The sequence below is a fragment of the Henckelia pumila genome, unplaced genomic scaffold, assembly GCF_033568475.1.
Source record: "Henckelia pumila isolate YLH828 unplaced genomic scaffold, ASM3356847v2 CTG_429, whole genome shotgun sequence".
Lineage (NCBI taxonomy): Eukaryota > Viridiplantae > Streptophyta > Magnoliopsida > Lamiales > Gesneriaceae > Henckelia > Henckelia pumila.
In genome coordinates, this window is record NW_027331826.1 from 1,960,664 (window position 1) to 1,975,934 (window position 15,271).

At 38.0% G+C, this 15,271-nt stretch overlaps 2 protein-coding genes across 2 annotated transcripts in view; one reads left to right on the plus strand and one right to left on the minus strand.

Moving 5' to 3' along the window:
• Positions 1-5,864, minus strand: part of LOC140871175 (uncharacterized) — an 83,225-nt gene extending 77,361 nt beyond the window's left edge. Inside the window, exons 1-2 of the mRNA XM_073273608.1 lie at positions 5,789-5,864; positions 5,154-5,306 (exon numbers count right to left, since the gene is read on the minus strand). Of these exons, the coding sequence (XP_073129709.1) occupies positions 5,154-5,306; positions 5,789-5,864 (229 nt within the window). The remainder of the gene's footprint in view (positions 1-5,153; positions 5,307-5,788) is intronic.
• A 7,388-nt stretch (positions 5,865-13,252) lies between these two features.
• LOC140871176 (uncharacterized) lies at positions 13,253-14,892 on the plus strand. The gene is made up of 4 exons (XM_073273609.1): positions 13,253-13,566; positions 13,612-13,822; positions 14,138-14,347; positions 14,656-14,892. Exons 1-4 carry the CDS (start codon positions 13,253-13,255, stop codon positions 14,890-14,892), a joined length of 972 nt encoding a protein of 323 aa, XP_073129710.1.
• Positions 14,893-15,271: the final 379 nt, after the last annotated feature.

Here is a 15,271-nt window from a genome sequence, read left to right on the forward strand (position 1 = left end):
CTGTTGCTAAGTACACATACAAAACAAAGCAACAACCGGATGACTCCGGTGATAAAGATATTCCCAGTAAAAGCAACATAACAAGAAATACAAGTAATATATCAACAACATGCTTTCAAGACAACATAATCAAGTTAAGACGAATGATATGCATGTCTTTAAAATCGGGATATCAACTCTGACAAACAAGGGATTGCTGCTATGCTTTTGGGATCCAGAGGATGAGATCACGTAATGACTCACCGACTCTCCCAGTCGAAGTGGTGCCACGTATACCAATCCCCTAGACTTTGGTGCGACTATAAGGAGTATGCTGACGCTAGGTGAACTTCTACAACACAGGCCACTCGCAGTATAGACCCCAAAATGTCTAAACAAAAAGGGTCGTTCTGCCCGCTAAAATCAATGGTTTGGTTCAAGATTAATGCATAAGAAAAACATAAATAATTAAGCCATATAACAAAAGCTCAAACAACAAAATACAAGTCCCACATTCTAGAACAAGTATTGATGCAAGTATGTGATTTAAGGGAAACTTAAGAACCAATTGTCTCTAGTGTGCTATCCCGCTAAAACGATGACTTCTTGTACCTTTCGATACAAATAGCTCCAAACTCTGGATAAGCTACAATAAAAGGTTATATCAAAAACTATACAACCTAAACAACAACATCGCTCAAGGTAAACTATTTACCGCACTTCGTCCAACTCTTCGATAATCTACTTCTACTATCTTCAGGCTCGACAAACTTCAAACGAATCTGTACATAGGAAAAAGATGATCAACCACAAAGAACAAACTCATTTGCCAAATTTCTACGATTCAAACGGTTCAAAATCCAAAATCTCAAATCGGCGGCATAACGACTATAAACTGACCAAACCGGAAACGTAGAAAGCAGTACAACATTGCAAACAACTCGAATCAATGCTAAAACAAAAACAAAAAAAAAATCCAACACATCTCAAAATCCCCATTTTCGAATTAGGCTTCCAAAAATCATAACAATTCCGAACGATGCTCTATTTCAAAATTGACTGAGAATAATCGATAAGAACTATCTCAAGAGCAACATAACTGAAACTCAATAGATTCTAACAACATCCAAAAATATAAGTGTAACTGATCGGGGAAATACTTACGATAGAACGAAGCTCTCGCTGCCGTGATCGCTAATCTGCCTTCAGAAATAAATTCTAACGGATGGATCGAGCAGAAACCGAAATCACAAAGCTTGGGAGAACTTGGAGGCGTCTCTAATGGTGGATGGCGTGATAGAGATGATGAAGGTGAATCAAGAATAGTCAAAGGTGCCAAGTATATATATAAAACTCCAATTTTGCACTTTAGTTCCTGAAATTTCCAAAAATTGCAAAATAGACCCTGATCAAAAACAAATCGGCTCTTGAACTCTGAAATCTCCGATTATCTCAAATAAACTAAATTAAGATAAATTCGGGGTGTTACAAACAGTGTATAAAATCCCTAACAACTAAGGGAAACTCACTGGAACCCTGAATCCTGGTCTCCGTCGTGCCGCGAACCTCCGGCGTCGCCCAATTTGAGACCTGCCCCATCGAATTGGGTGTCCATAAAATACAGAAATACTAGACATGAGCGACTACACTAAATACGAAAGAAATGATATATAAACTAGTTTTATGCACAAATGATTTTAAAATCCAGTAAAAACTTAGTCTGCTAAGGGGAACCAATCGAATATGTAGTACCAGCTAGAAAGCAACTCCGTAGGGTACATCCACATACTCGCCCTATCACCGTAGAAGTGTATATATCATGTCTGCTATCTCGGTCATTACTTACGTACCATGATAAGTGCATTTTGTATGCATTATTTTGTGATATTTTTATGTTTATTGTGCATGCGTTCGTATTATTTTATTTATGTTTTCTTGCATTTTAGCTTCACATTATTCCCTTGGTTTATTTACAGAAAATGACGGAAATTCGGTATTTTTGGTGAAGAAGATAAGTTGTTGCTTTTTAGAAGGAAGAGCTCGAATCAAAAGAATAGAAGATGTGTAGTTGTGCCTTAGATCAGTGCATATGTGCGTGAAGCTATAATGAGGAGATAATCTGAGCGATGCGATTTTGCACTTTTGGAGTTGAGCAGCTGCATTTTAGATGAAGTTGAGGAGTTGTGCGGCTGCGGGCAAGAAGCCAAGAGAAGCAAAGAGAAGAGTATCTATGCAAGATTGGAAGAGAGCAGCGTTGTAAGAGGAAAATCAGCGCGATTGCGCTTACCAGGAGCGCATGATGAAGCGCTGAGTAGAAGAAAGCAAGCACGATAGCGCAAGAAGCTGTGCGGATGGGAATCGATGTTGCGCGATTGCGCATGGGAATAGTGCATGCCATGCGCTGTTGGCTGAAAAGGATGCACGATAGCGCATCAAAATGGGCTATCGAGCTTTGGCCAGTGCATGAGTTTTTTTTCGAGAAAATCATTGCTCGCTCGAGTGTACTTTGTGCTCGCTCGAGCGAGAAATACGGGTCAAGAAATTTTTGAAGCAGAGAGTTGCTCGCTCGAGCGCACTTTGTGCTAGCTCGAGCGAGCCGCATTGGAAGACTTTTTAAAATTGGAAAATCTTGCTCAGGAAGGATATTATCTTTTGCATATCTTTGGGTATATGAATATTGTTTTTAGCATCAGATTAAGGGGGGGAGAATGCAGACAAAAAACGAGGCGGCTACTACCAACTTGGAAGAGAAGATTTCTCTTTTATTCTTCTTTTCTTATTTTTAATTTTTTTTCATGATTAAAAACATTGTTTGAATCATGATTTCGTTTATGGAGTAGTTTTTCTTTTCGATCAAGGCCACGTGATTGGGTCAGACAAATTTATGTAGAAAACTTAGATGTTTGTTTGGGATTTTTCAGAGTTGATTTGATTTTATTTATTTTCAGATTTATATTTGTATTATTAATAGGCTGATCAACTGTTTACTTGCATGTTAATTGATTCCAAGTCGACAGAGGTATTGATTTCTATCACTTTGATAATTAACACATGGTAAAATCGACTAGAAATATAATTCCGTTTCATTGTGCGATTTATGTGTAAACTGAATTTTCACAAATATTTAATGCATTCAAATTTGATTAGAATTATAAAAAATTAATCTGTCAATATTTTAATAGGTTTGATTGTTCTGGAATTAGTCCTTTAAACAATTGAGGAAAATTCCCGTAATTTAAGATTAAATCTGATTCCTGAATGGACTACATGTTACATGTTTTGCCCGGTACCTACGTGTGTCCTTGATCGAACTTTTCCCATATTTGAATTTAATCATAAATTTTTGCTGCGTTTTTAATTAAATTTTATTTGCAATTTAATTTATTAGTTTTAAATCTGAAATCTCTTTTATTCATTAGTCTAGATTAAGTGGAAATAACCATATTTTGGTACTCATACTTATACAGTCTCTGTGGGTTCGACATCTGGACCTTTGTCCATTTTACTATTACTTGACCCGGTGCTCTTGTTAGTAGATTTTTAATCACACCGATTTTAGTGATCATACCACAAACTCAGCAATAAGATCAACCTAGAAAGTCATGCTTTCTAGTCCAAGCCTAAAATCATATAGTCGCTATATCACTTAAAGTGCTCTAAAATCCTTAACTAAACTATAAGATACTCCCTAAAGCTATTAGGGACTTAAAGTTATACATGCGTCTATCATTGGCCCACTGATGGCGACTGCTTCCAAAACATAGGCACGGCTCCTCTACTATCCCCGAAGCACTCTGTCACTTCCAGACTTCCAGTAGGACATCAAGAAAGCCCTAAAATTGACTAACAGGGACTAGGATAGAGAGAGAAGAGGTGAATTGGCGAATGAAAAGTAAGCCTCGCATCCCATATTTAAAGACTGCGATCAAAACCTTCGATCGCACGATTGGAACTTGCGATAAGATCGGAACGTCTGATTCCTCGCTTTCGATCTCTCTCCACCAACCACATGTCGTTCAGTAGTTGGCTGTCGACATTCGATCGAAGCTTCCGATCACATGACTTCATCAATGATGACCTCATCCATGACACTAACCTCGAGTACAGTTCGGAGATTCCGATCAAATCTTCGGAGCTTTCGATCACATGAAATCATCAATGATGACCTCATCCATGACACTAACCTCGAGTACAGTTTGGAGCTTCCGAACCATGATCGGAGCTTTCGATCGTGATAGAGATTCCGATCCTAAACGATGCTTCTGAACAACCCGATTGCTTGGAATCCTCCGGGCTATTTTTGGGCGTCCTGAATCCATTTTTGAACTCCTTAGATCCATTTAGAAATTCCTTAATCATGTTTTACCCAAATTAAATCTTGATTACCAAGTAAATTACTTATTTTGGGTAAGGGTCACTACAAGTCAACCGTCGACGAAGTTCACATAAATTTTCTTCACACTCCGAAGACCACTCAAAAGTCATACCTTTCTGAGTAAACTGTGTCAGGGGTCAAGCTAGCTGCAAGAAATTCGCGATGAACCGACTATAATAACCTGCCATACCCAAGAAACTACAAATCTCGGCAACTAACGTCGAACAGAGGCAGTTCAACACAGCCTCAATCTTTCTCGGATTAATTGAAACACCCTAGCTGGATATGACATGGCCAAGAAATACCACACGATCTATCCGGAACTCACACTTACTCGGATTCACGAAGAGATGCTTTTCCATAAGAGTGTTCAAGACAAGCTTCAGATGATATGCATGCTCATCCACACTATGTGAGTACACCAGAATATCATTGATAAATACCACCACGAACTAGTCTAAGTGCACCCTGAAAACATGGTTCATCAAATACATGAATACATCCGGCGCGTTAGTCAATCTAAACGGCATCACCAAGAAATCGTAATGCCCGTATCTCGTCCGTAACGCAGTCTTGGCTATATCCTGATCTCTCACTCGTATCTGATGATAACCCAATCTCAAATCAATCTTGGAGTATACTGAATTACCCTGAAATTGATCGAATAAGTCATCAATACAAGGCAAAAGATACTTATTCTTGATGGTCATGAGGTTCAACTAACGATAATCCATACACAGTCGCATAGACCCATCCTTATTTTTCATAAAGAGAATAGTAGGTCCCTAAGGATATATACTAGGCTGAATGTATCCCATATCCAAGTGATCCTGCAACTGATTCATCAACTCGCGCATCTCTGACGGAGCCAAACGATACTGTGCTCTCAAAATACGTGACGTACCTTGCATCAGATCAATGCCAAACTCAACTTCCCGAATAGGATGGAATCCTGGAATATCATCAAGAAAAACATCTGGAAATTCTTAACTATTTGTAGATCCCCTATACCAATATTTCCAGTGGAAAAATCAATCTTATTGATGAGGTATCCTTCCACTCCAGTTTACTGAGTTCGACAGGCTCTCAAAGCAGACACCAAAGGCATCGGAGGTCATGCTCCCACATCATAAAAAAATTATCTATCATTTCCAACTGGATTAAATCACACCAATATCTGGAAATAGTCCACTAAAGCTCGGTAACTGGTCAGCATATCTATACCCAATATGAAATCAAAATCCACCATTGATAAAACCATGAGATTCGTTGTCAGAACATTACCTTTAAATTCTAAAGGACAACCCAAGACTCAACGTTTACCCAACGCAGACTGACCCGTCGTTTTTGACATAGAAAGTATTGCATATAGGGTAATGTAAGGTATCTTATGTCTCTTAACAAAACTTGAAGATATGAAGGAATGAGATGCACCAGTATCAGTAAGTACAAAAGCAGGTATTCCACATAAAAGAAACGTGCCCACTCTCACTTTCTCATTCTCCTTCATAGCCTGATCATGTCTCAATGAAAACACCTGACTCGAAGTACGAGATCATAGAATAGAACTCCTTGCTGCTTGTCCGATTGGCCTCTGCTGAATGGTATTCTGGGATCCAGAACCAGAACCTACTCTCACAGCTTGTGGACAATCCCTCTTAAGATGACTCATCTCCCCGCAATGGAAATAGACTCCTGCAGCCTTCCTGCACTTGTCAGATGGATGATTCTTACCACAATGGTCACAATGACCCTTCTTTCCAAAATGCATCACTCCTTCAGATCCTGAGGAAGAAAAAGAAGTAGACTTCTTAAAGACTGGGCACGAGGACCCAAAGATCCAGAAGTTCTAGTAGAAGCAAGAGATCTCCCCTGTCTCAAACTAATTTCAACCTGACGACATCTGTTAATAAGCCCCTCATAAGATGTCGGATAATCACAAGCAAAAACACGGTAAAAAATCTCCTGATTAAGGCCTTGGAGAAAAATGATTATACTTGAACTTAGAACTCAAATGGATATGCGAACAATGCGGGAAAAACTCGAAAAACTTATGTTGATACTCATCAACATTCATATTCCCTTGTTTCAAATTCAGCAATTCAATGGACTTGGCTTGACGGAGAGCAGGCGGAAATACAGCTTCATGAAATCCGTGCGAAAATCTGTCCAAGTGACTCTACCGTGCTCCTGCAGTGTCGAGGTAGCAACAAATTTTCCCCACTTCTTAGCGCATCCATCTAGAAGGAAATTGATCACCTCCAAACGCTGCTCATCAGTGTTATGGAAAACACAAAAACATCCTTCCATCCTCTCTAGACAGTCCTCAGCAACCTCAGCTGACTCTCCTCGAACTAATGGCTTCGGACCCATCTGAAGGAACTTATTCATATCAAAACGACAACGCCCATCATGGTAATGACCCTCATGGTGTCTCTGTCGAGGCTCTCTATGACGTCTCTGTAGTCCCAATGATCCACACTACCATGGCTAGTCTCATCATCATGTCCCTCCATCTACAGGATGAATCAAAGGTTAATCCCAAGACAAAATCTAAATCCAAAGATTTCTATGCATGCTCTGATACCGTAAATGTAGTAACCTGTACCGTGATCACCTACTAATCAAGTGCTTAAGTATTAAATTAAATTAATTAAACATAATCAGAAAATAACTAACAGAAACTAAATAGTTTAAACAACCTAATAAAATGAAATCCGAAATTAATATACAACCATATCGAATACTTGTATCAACAAGTCAAACCAAATACTAAAGCCATCATCGGAACCTATGTACACCACTGCTGCTATCTCACTACGGTCTCCCTAAGCCACCTGCTCCATCAAGTCTGAAACATGTCCCATGGAATAGGGTTTCCAAATCAAAACGCGGATGTGAGAATAAAACGCTCAGTATGAGATTGTGAGTAAACAAATATTATATGATCATGAATGCAAGTGTACGGGTACCAAGACACTGGGTCAATAATCCTGCTCACTGACTCGGGCCCCAGGTATATAGCACTCTATGTCGTCGCACCAGGAGGTGGCTCATATACCCAATGTGGATATCGATGAGCTGACATGAGTCCACGTGTCCAACCATCCACTACACGTAGGGTGAGCGCCCTACTATCGACTATCTCAAGGGTACAAGCTCAATATGCTAATGCATGAAGCATAATATCGTGACAGGTAATATGCAGATAAAATCAGGCCATATAAACAATGCAACATATAATACATGCATATTCAGTCTGGATATCTCGAACATTACTTTCGTACCTTAATTCTACTAGGCAAGCTACACCAGCTCTATAGTCCAAGCCTATAATCATGATATTACTATATCACTAAAAAATATTTAAAATCCTTAACTAAGCTAATAGATACTCCCAAACTATTTATAGGATCTTGAGTATACCTTCATCCATCGTCAGCCCTTTGTTGTCGATGTGATAAGAATCTTGGATGACATGAAAAGCAAACACGATTATAAAATTGCACCCTCAATTCAATGACAAAAAGATGCAATAGTGTTGTCCCAATCTTTTGAAACAAGTAAGTTTGGATATCCACCTCTAGTTTACATGAAACTAGAAACAAATAATCACGATAGAAAACAACCAACGATTAAATTAGACCTTCAAAGGAACTTGTCTTTGACAACCCAAGTGAAAATTGATCGACAAACGCCACAAAGTTTTGACACTTTTATAAGTTTGATTTGATGGAAAGCTAAAAGCTTCAATAAAATTCTAGAGAAAATTTTACACTGATAAAAATCAATAATTCAATAAAATGTTCTCTCAATGAATGTGAAGTTTACAATATATAAAAGAAAATAAACTAAGAATCCTAATAGAATCATACTATCGATTTCCTAGTTGGATTATAACTCCAAATTAAAAGATAATTGCAAAACTAATGCAAAAGATATCAAAGATATCATCTAAAAGTTTTTTAGTAGACTTATAATACTTAAAATAGGAAAATATATCACAAAACACTCAAAATTCCCAAATACACACAAACACGTCGAGTGTGTGTTTTCCAGACAGGCACGGGCGCGTATGAGTTTTGCGAAACAAATCTTGAAAATTTTGATGATGGCACGGGCGCGCTATGATAGAGGCCCGGGCGCACTGCAATATTGCATGACATGACGCGGGCGCGCGAATTGGCAAGCATGGGCGCGCTGTTGCTTCGACCATGTGCTTCAATTTTTATATTTTCTTCCATGTTTTTTTCATTTTCTTGATCCTTTTGGACTTCAATATTGTTATAAATTCCTCAAAAATGATCTCTTAGCATTCCAACTTGATTACCATGGATTCCAAATCCGTCTAATCTCGATAGAAAATTATGAAACAACTCTTGGAACATGATGAATCTTCGAGTGCCTCCTAGATTTATTTCAGACTCCCCTTCTTCAAAAATATTTGTCCTCAAATCTTTCCCATTACCTACACCAAACATCCAAAAATTAAAAACCTCAAAAATATTATCGATGTTATACTTACCTCGCCTTTTCCCGTTTCAAGCTTTATGGTCAACAACTCCTCATCAATTTTGCTACGTTGCGAAATCATAACAAGATCAAAGAACACCTTATAACCATGAGCATGCATAAACATGACTAGAATTCCATTTAGTAAGACATACACCATATTCCTCCCCTTCTTAGACCTAGTTAACACCAACACAATGTTCATAGTTATATATAACCATTGTTTTCTAGGAATAAGAAACAATTCACATGCAACATGCCGCTCACAATTCCACTCAACATATCTCTTCATGTGTAACCACAACAATTATTCATTCATGATATTCATTATTTTGAAATTCTCATAATAACACAACAAACTTAACCTATATGCTCACTCAACAAGTAATTCATTCAACAAAGAATTCAACATGAAAATTTTATTTTCTTTAAACAAATACACATTGCTCACATAAGGTTCTTCATGATGACCACGCAAATATAACTCAAACACATATTTCAAATCATTATCCAACACATAGAAAATCTTAACAAACTCATAATCCAAAAACTTTAAATCCCACACAATTAACACAAACCTCCAATGTTTAATATGCTCATTCAAATTTTTGTTATATACTAAGACATAATCAAAGTATAACACAATAAATTTTCCTTTAAATGCATGCAAAACATAATTCATCAATCTCATGAAAGTACTAGGCACGGTAGCTAATCCAAAAGTCATTACTAACCAATCAAAAAGATAAGACTTTCCGCCTATACTATTCATGCACACACACATCAACATGACTCCAACCACTCAATTTCTGAACATGACAAGATTCAAACAACTTAATATCAAGATTTGAATTTCAAACATATCTCATAGATAGAACATTTTCAAACTTATCATTAAAGTAATTAAATCCTAACAAATTAGAAATAAGGTCATACCATTGAAAAGTGACTTTGTAGTTATACTTGAAATTTGAAGCTAAATCATACCTCACGAAGGGAACAACTTTCAAATTTCTAACTTCACCTTGTGTGTGACCAACTTTGCATTGGTCAATCATTCTTACATATTTAACATTAAATCCCCTTTGCTTGCTTATCCAAACATCTCCTATAATCTGCAAAGAAGAAATAACCAAGCTCAGGATTGAACCGGCTATATCATCACAATGAGATAAAACCTCTTTGTACATAAGTACATTAAAGATTTTATTCAAATTCAAAACCTTGTCAATCTCACAATTTTGGGTCATAGTATATTATTTTTTGGTCTCTTTCCTCTAATTTTTTTTCCATGGCTATCTCACTTTTTTCTTCACTCTTTTTTTTAGCCATATCACTCAATTTTTCAAATTCCAATTTATCCTCAAGAAATTCTTTTGGATTCAATTGCGAAGAAATAATACATGAATTTTCCAATAACTCATTACTAGCCTCACTAGTAACATCAACTCCACTATTCTCCACAACATGCACAATATAAGATTTTTCATCAACCAATGATTCACCCTCCACTGCACATATTTCAACACTCACATCATCAATAGTTAAAGTATCATCAACCTCAATTTTCTCAACTTCTTCAACTTCAACTTTTGCCTCAACATCCACTAAACCATTGGATTCAAAATCTACTTGAGAATCCACCACTTTCATCATAACCTTCTTTAAACATTGACTCATATTATGCTCATTTTTGTTATGACACCATAAGCATACAATATTATAAGTACTAGAATTTGACTGTTTAGATGTACCTTGATAATCATGCTTTGGAACTCCACTTCTTCTCTCATAGTGATTAGGAGCAAAACGTTCCTCACAGCTCTATTCATCTCACTCCATGTAGAAATAGGACTCATTCCACGTCTTTTCCTATTCTCATCCAATCTATCCCACCAAGTGCAAGCATAGTCGGTAAACTCTTTTATGACAAGTTTCACCTTCCTAGCTTCAAAAATATCTCGACCATCTAATACATTATCTACCATTTTCTCCCACTTCAAATATAATTTCGGATCCTCATTTCCATGGAACGACGGAATTATTTTTAACTTACTTCTACCCACATAATCTATACACCAATAAAATCTCCTTTCACTCTCCATATACTCATCATAACTTTATTCATATTTTCTATAGGACATTGTGTACCTGCAAGAAAATGGTTAGTAATAAAAATATCCTCACCCAAAATCTCACAAGTCATTCCAAATAAAATCACTCAAACACTTTTGTTTTTCACTCAAATATGTAGAAAGGGTTTATGCTTTGTGGTTTTGTATATCAAACTCAAAATAAGAATCAAGATAATCGTGCTCTGATACCAAATGACAGAATCTTGGATGACATGAAAAGCAAACACGATTATAAAGAATCGCACCCTCAATTCAATGACAAAAAGATTCAATAGTGTTGTCCCAATATTTTGAAACAATTAAGTTTGGAAATCCACCTCTATTTTACTTGAAACTAGCAAAAAATAATCACGATAGAAAACAACCAACGATTCAATTGGGCCTTCAAAGGAACCTGTCTTTGACAACCAAACTAAAAATCGATCGACAAACGCCACAAAGTTTTGACACTTTGATAAGTTTGATTTGATACAAAGGTAAAAGCTTCAATAAAATTCTATAGAGAATTTTACACTGATAAAAATAAATAATTCAATAAACTGTTCTGTCAATGAATGTGAAGTTTACAATATATAAAAGAAAATAAACTAAGAATAATAATAGAATCATACTATAGATTTCCTAGTTGGATTATAATTCCAAATTAAAATATAATTACAAAACTAATGCAAAAGATATCAAAGATATCATCTAAAAGTTTCCTAGTAGACTTATAATACTCAAAATAGGAAATTATGTCACAAAACACTCAAAATTCCCAAACACACACAAACATGTCGAGTGTGTGTATTCCAGACAGGCGCGGGCACACAAGGTGATAGGCGCAGGCGCTTATGAGTTTCGCAAAAAAAATCTTCACAATTTTGGCGACGGCGCGGGCGCGCTGCAACATCGCATGACACGGCGCGGGCGTGTTGTTGCTTCGACCATGTGCTTAAATTTTTTATATTTTCTTCCATTTTCTCGATCCTTTTTGACTTCAATATTGTTATAACTTCATACAAAATGATTTCCTAGCATTCCAACTTGATTACCATGTATTCCAAATTCTTCTAATCTCGATAGAAAATTATGAAACAACTCTTGGAATAATATGAATCTTCGAGTGCCTCCTAGATTCATATCCCGATGCCCCAGAACATGGGCACAACTCCGCTACAACCTCTGGACGCCTTTCCAAGGCCCCGCTGCTTGACATATATGGCTGGAAAGCCCCTAAACTACTCAAGAAAATAGATTGGAATCAGGTGAATTGGCAATTGAAATGGGCCCCCAAATTCCCTATTTTTAGATAAATTTAAGTACTGAACGAGATAGTCGGAATGATATATACACTTCTATGTTGCATTTTATGTTCCATGTTTTACTGTTTTCGCCCATGCATGATTATCCTAGACTGCATCTGTTTAGAGGTGGGTCATGTGGGGAGGCTCAGCTCTGTATGATTTTGTCTATCACCGAGAGATGCCGTGACAACAAAGACTGATGCTATGGTGATACGGTGAGTATGTGGATGTACCCCGCGGAGTCGCCCTCTAGCCGGTACTTCATATTAGATTTGCGCGCCTGAGTATACTGAGTTTTAAATCATTTTTGCATCATATTTGTTTATATATCATTACTTTTGTATTGAGCATAGTCGCTCACATCCAGTATTTTTGTATTTTTTGGACACCCTATTCGACGGGGCAGGTCTCAGATTGGGAGACATCGGAGGATCGCGGCAGGTTGGAGACCAGGGGCTAGGGTTGCAGTGAATTTTCCTTAATTGTTAGGGATTTGATACTCATTTCGATTTGGTTGTATTATACTGGTATTATTTTATGGGTTTTTATGTCGGTTGTATTCTGCCAACTATATTTGGATTTAGATTCCTTACCTTTTCGCTGTTAAATTTTGATTATGTTTTAATTAAGATAAATTCATTCTTAATTAGTTTCTGATTAGTACCGAATCCAGGTAGGATCTCTACATTTATTGGTATCAGAGCATGAATAGAATATTCTTTGGATTTAGATTTGGATATTTGGGTTTTAATGTGTCTTAATCCTTTCATATGGCCGATAGAAACTTTGAGAGTCAGGATAGCGTTGGACGTTGGGGTAACGAGGAACCTCATAGACATTAGCGATCACATCGCCATCGTAGAGAAGGTAAACGATGTTTCGAGCAGCATAAGTTTGTTCAGATCGGGCCTAAACCTTTGGTGGGAGGAAAGAATCATGAAGCTGTAAAGGATTGGCTTGAGCGGATGGAGCACTATTTCCATGCTTTTGATTTTTCAGAGGAGCATAAGATGGAGACCGCCACTTTCTGGTTGGAGGGCGAAGCTCGTAAGTGGTGGAGATATGCGTCAGCTCAGACTCTTCAGGAGCAAGTTTATGTTTCATGGGCCGATTTCTGCAGGTTGTTCTGTCAGTTGTATTTTCCTCCAGCCCTTCGTCATGCGAAGGCGATAAAGATTCTTAATCTGAAGCAGGAGACGATTTCCATTGATGAGTACCAGAAGAAGCTAATTGACCTACTTCCTTATTGTCCGCATGTTGGTTCCAGTTCCAAGGCGAAGTACGGCCATTTTCTCTAGAGCCTGAAATAGGAGATCTTTGACAGGGTGACTATTTGTGACTATCTTGCATCGTATGAAGGCTTGGTGAACGTTTTTGTCAAGAAGAGATCAGTTTTACGCGAGGGAGCGCGACCCCCGATGCCTATGGTTTCTGCTCTGAAAGCCTATCGTGCTTTAGAGTGTGGCGGGGAAGGCTACCTTATCTACATGATTGATGCATCCTTAGAGGGTTCAGACATTCAAGAGATACCAGTGGTCTGAGAGTTTCCGCATGTGTTTCCTGACAAGATTCCTGGTTTTCCACCTGTTCGTGAGGTAGAGTTTGGCATTGAGTTGTTGTCAGGGACATCGCTGATTTCGCGAGCACCTTATTGTCTAGCTCCGTCAAAGATGAGAGAATTGCAGAAGCAATTGCAGGATCTTCTTGATAAGGGCTACATTCGACCCAGTGTTTCACCGTGGAGAGCCCCAGTACTGTTTGTCAAGAAGAAGGATGGTTCGATGCGTCTTTGCATAGACTACCGCAAACTAAACCAGGTGACTGTCAAGAACAATTATCCTCTTCCGCAGATAGATGATACGTTTGATCAGCTTCAGGGGACGTCTGTGTATTCCAAGATTGTTCTGCGATCAGGTTACCATCAGTTGCAAGTTAGAGAGGATGACATTTCTAAGACAGCGTTTCGCACACGGTATGGTCACTATGAGTTTCTAGTGATGCTGTTTGGATTGACTAATGCTCCTCTTGTCTTCATGGACTTGACTAATGCTCCTCTTGTGGTAGTGTTCATCAATTACATCTTGGTGTATTATCGTAGTATTGACGAGCATGGCTTTCATATCTGTACTATTTTGAAGATATTTAAAGAGCGACAGTGGTACGCTAAACTCAGTAATTGTGATTTCTAGATTGATCGAGTTGTCTTTCTTGGTCATGTGATTTCTCGAGATGGTGGGGCAGTTGATCCTAGCAATAAAGAGGCTATTCTGAATTGGTCGCGTCCGACGACAGCTTCGAAGATCCGTAGTTTCTTGGGTTGGCAGGATACTACCGATGGTTTGTTCACTCCAAGCATTTAACACAGTAGATGAAGAAGGATGTTTCTTTTGTTTGGTCAGCAGAGTGCGAAGAGAGTTTCCGCGATTTGCGATGTCGTTTGACGATAGCTCTAGTGCTAGCATTGTCATCTGTATCTGGTGGTTTCGTATTCTACACCGATTCTTCACTCCAGGGTTTGGGGTGTGTGTTGACTCAGAATGGGCATGTGATTCCCTATGCCTCCAGACATCTGAAGACATCCTTAGAAGAATTATCCCGTACATGATTTGTTGCTTACATCCATTGTTTTTGCGCTTAAGATTTGGCGTCATTATTTGTACGGTGAGATATATGAAATTTTAACGAATCATAAGAGTTTGAAGTATCTTTTTACTCAGGCTTAGTTGAACATGAGACAGAGTCGCTGGATGGATTTGTTGAAATACTATGACTATTAAATCAAGTATCATCCAGGCTCTTCGAATCTGGTTGCTGATGCACATAGTCGTTGTAGTAGCCCGTACCTAGTTTTAGTAAGTACTTGATAATTAAACTGATAAACATGATTAAGAAGACTCTTAATGGATTAGCGGAGCTCGGGTTTAGACCCCATTTGATCAAAAATGGTTCGGAAGGTCAGGCAGAATGGAAGCAACGTTCTAGGA

What these genes read in the sequence shown, in the direction of transcription:
- LOC140871176 (XM_073273609.1), top strand. Translation starts at nt 13,253, where the DNA reads ATGGAGCACTATTTCCATGCTTTTGATTTTTCAGAGGAGCATAAGATG. An exon ending in GGTTCCAGTTCCAAGGCGAA is followed by an intron (nt 13,567 to 13,611) that starts GTACGGCCATTT and finishes GATCTTTGACAG; the next exon opens with GGTGACTATTTGTGACTATC. An exon ending in TGACTAATGCTCCTCTTGTG is followed by an intron (nt 14,348 to 14,655) that starts GTAGTGTTCATC and finishes TTAACACAGTAG; the next exon opens with ATGAAGAAGGATGTTTCTTT.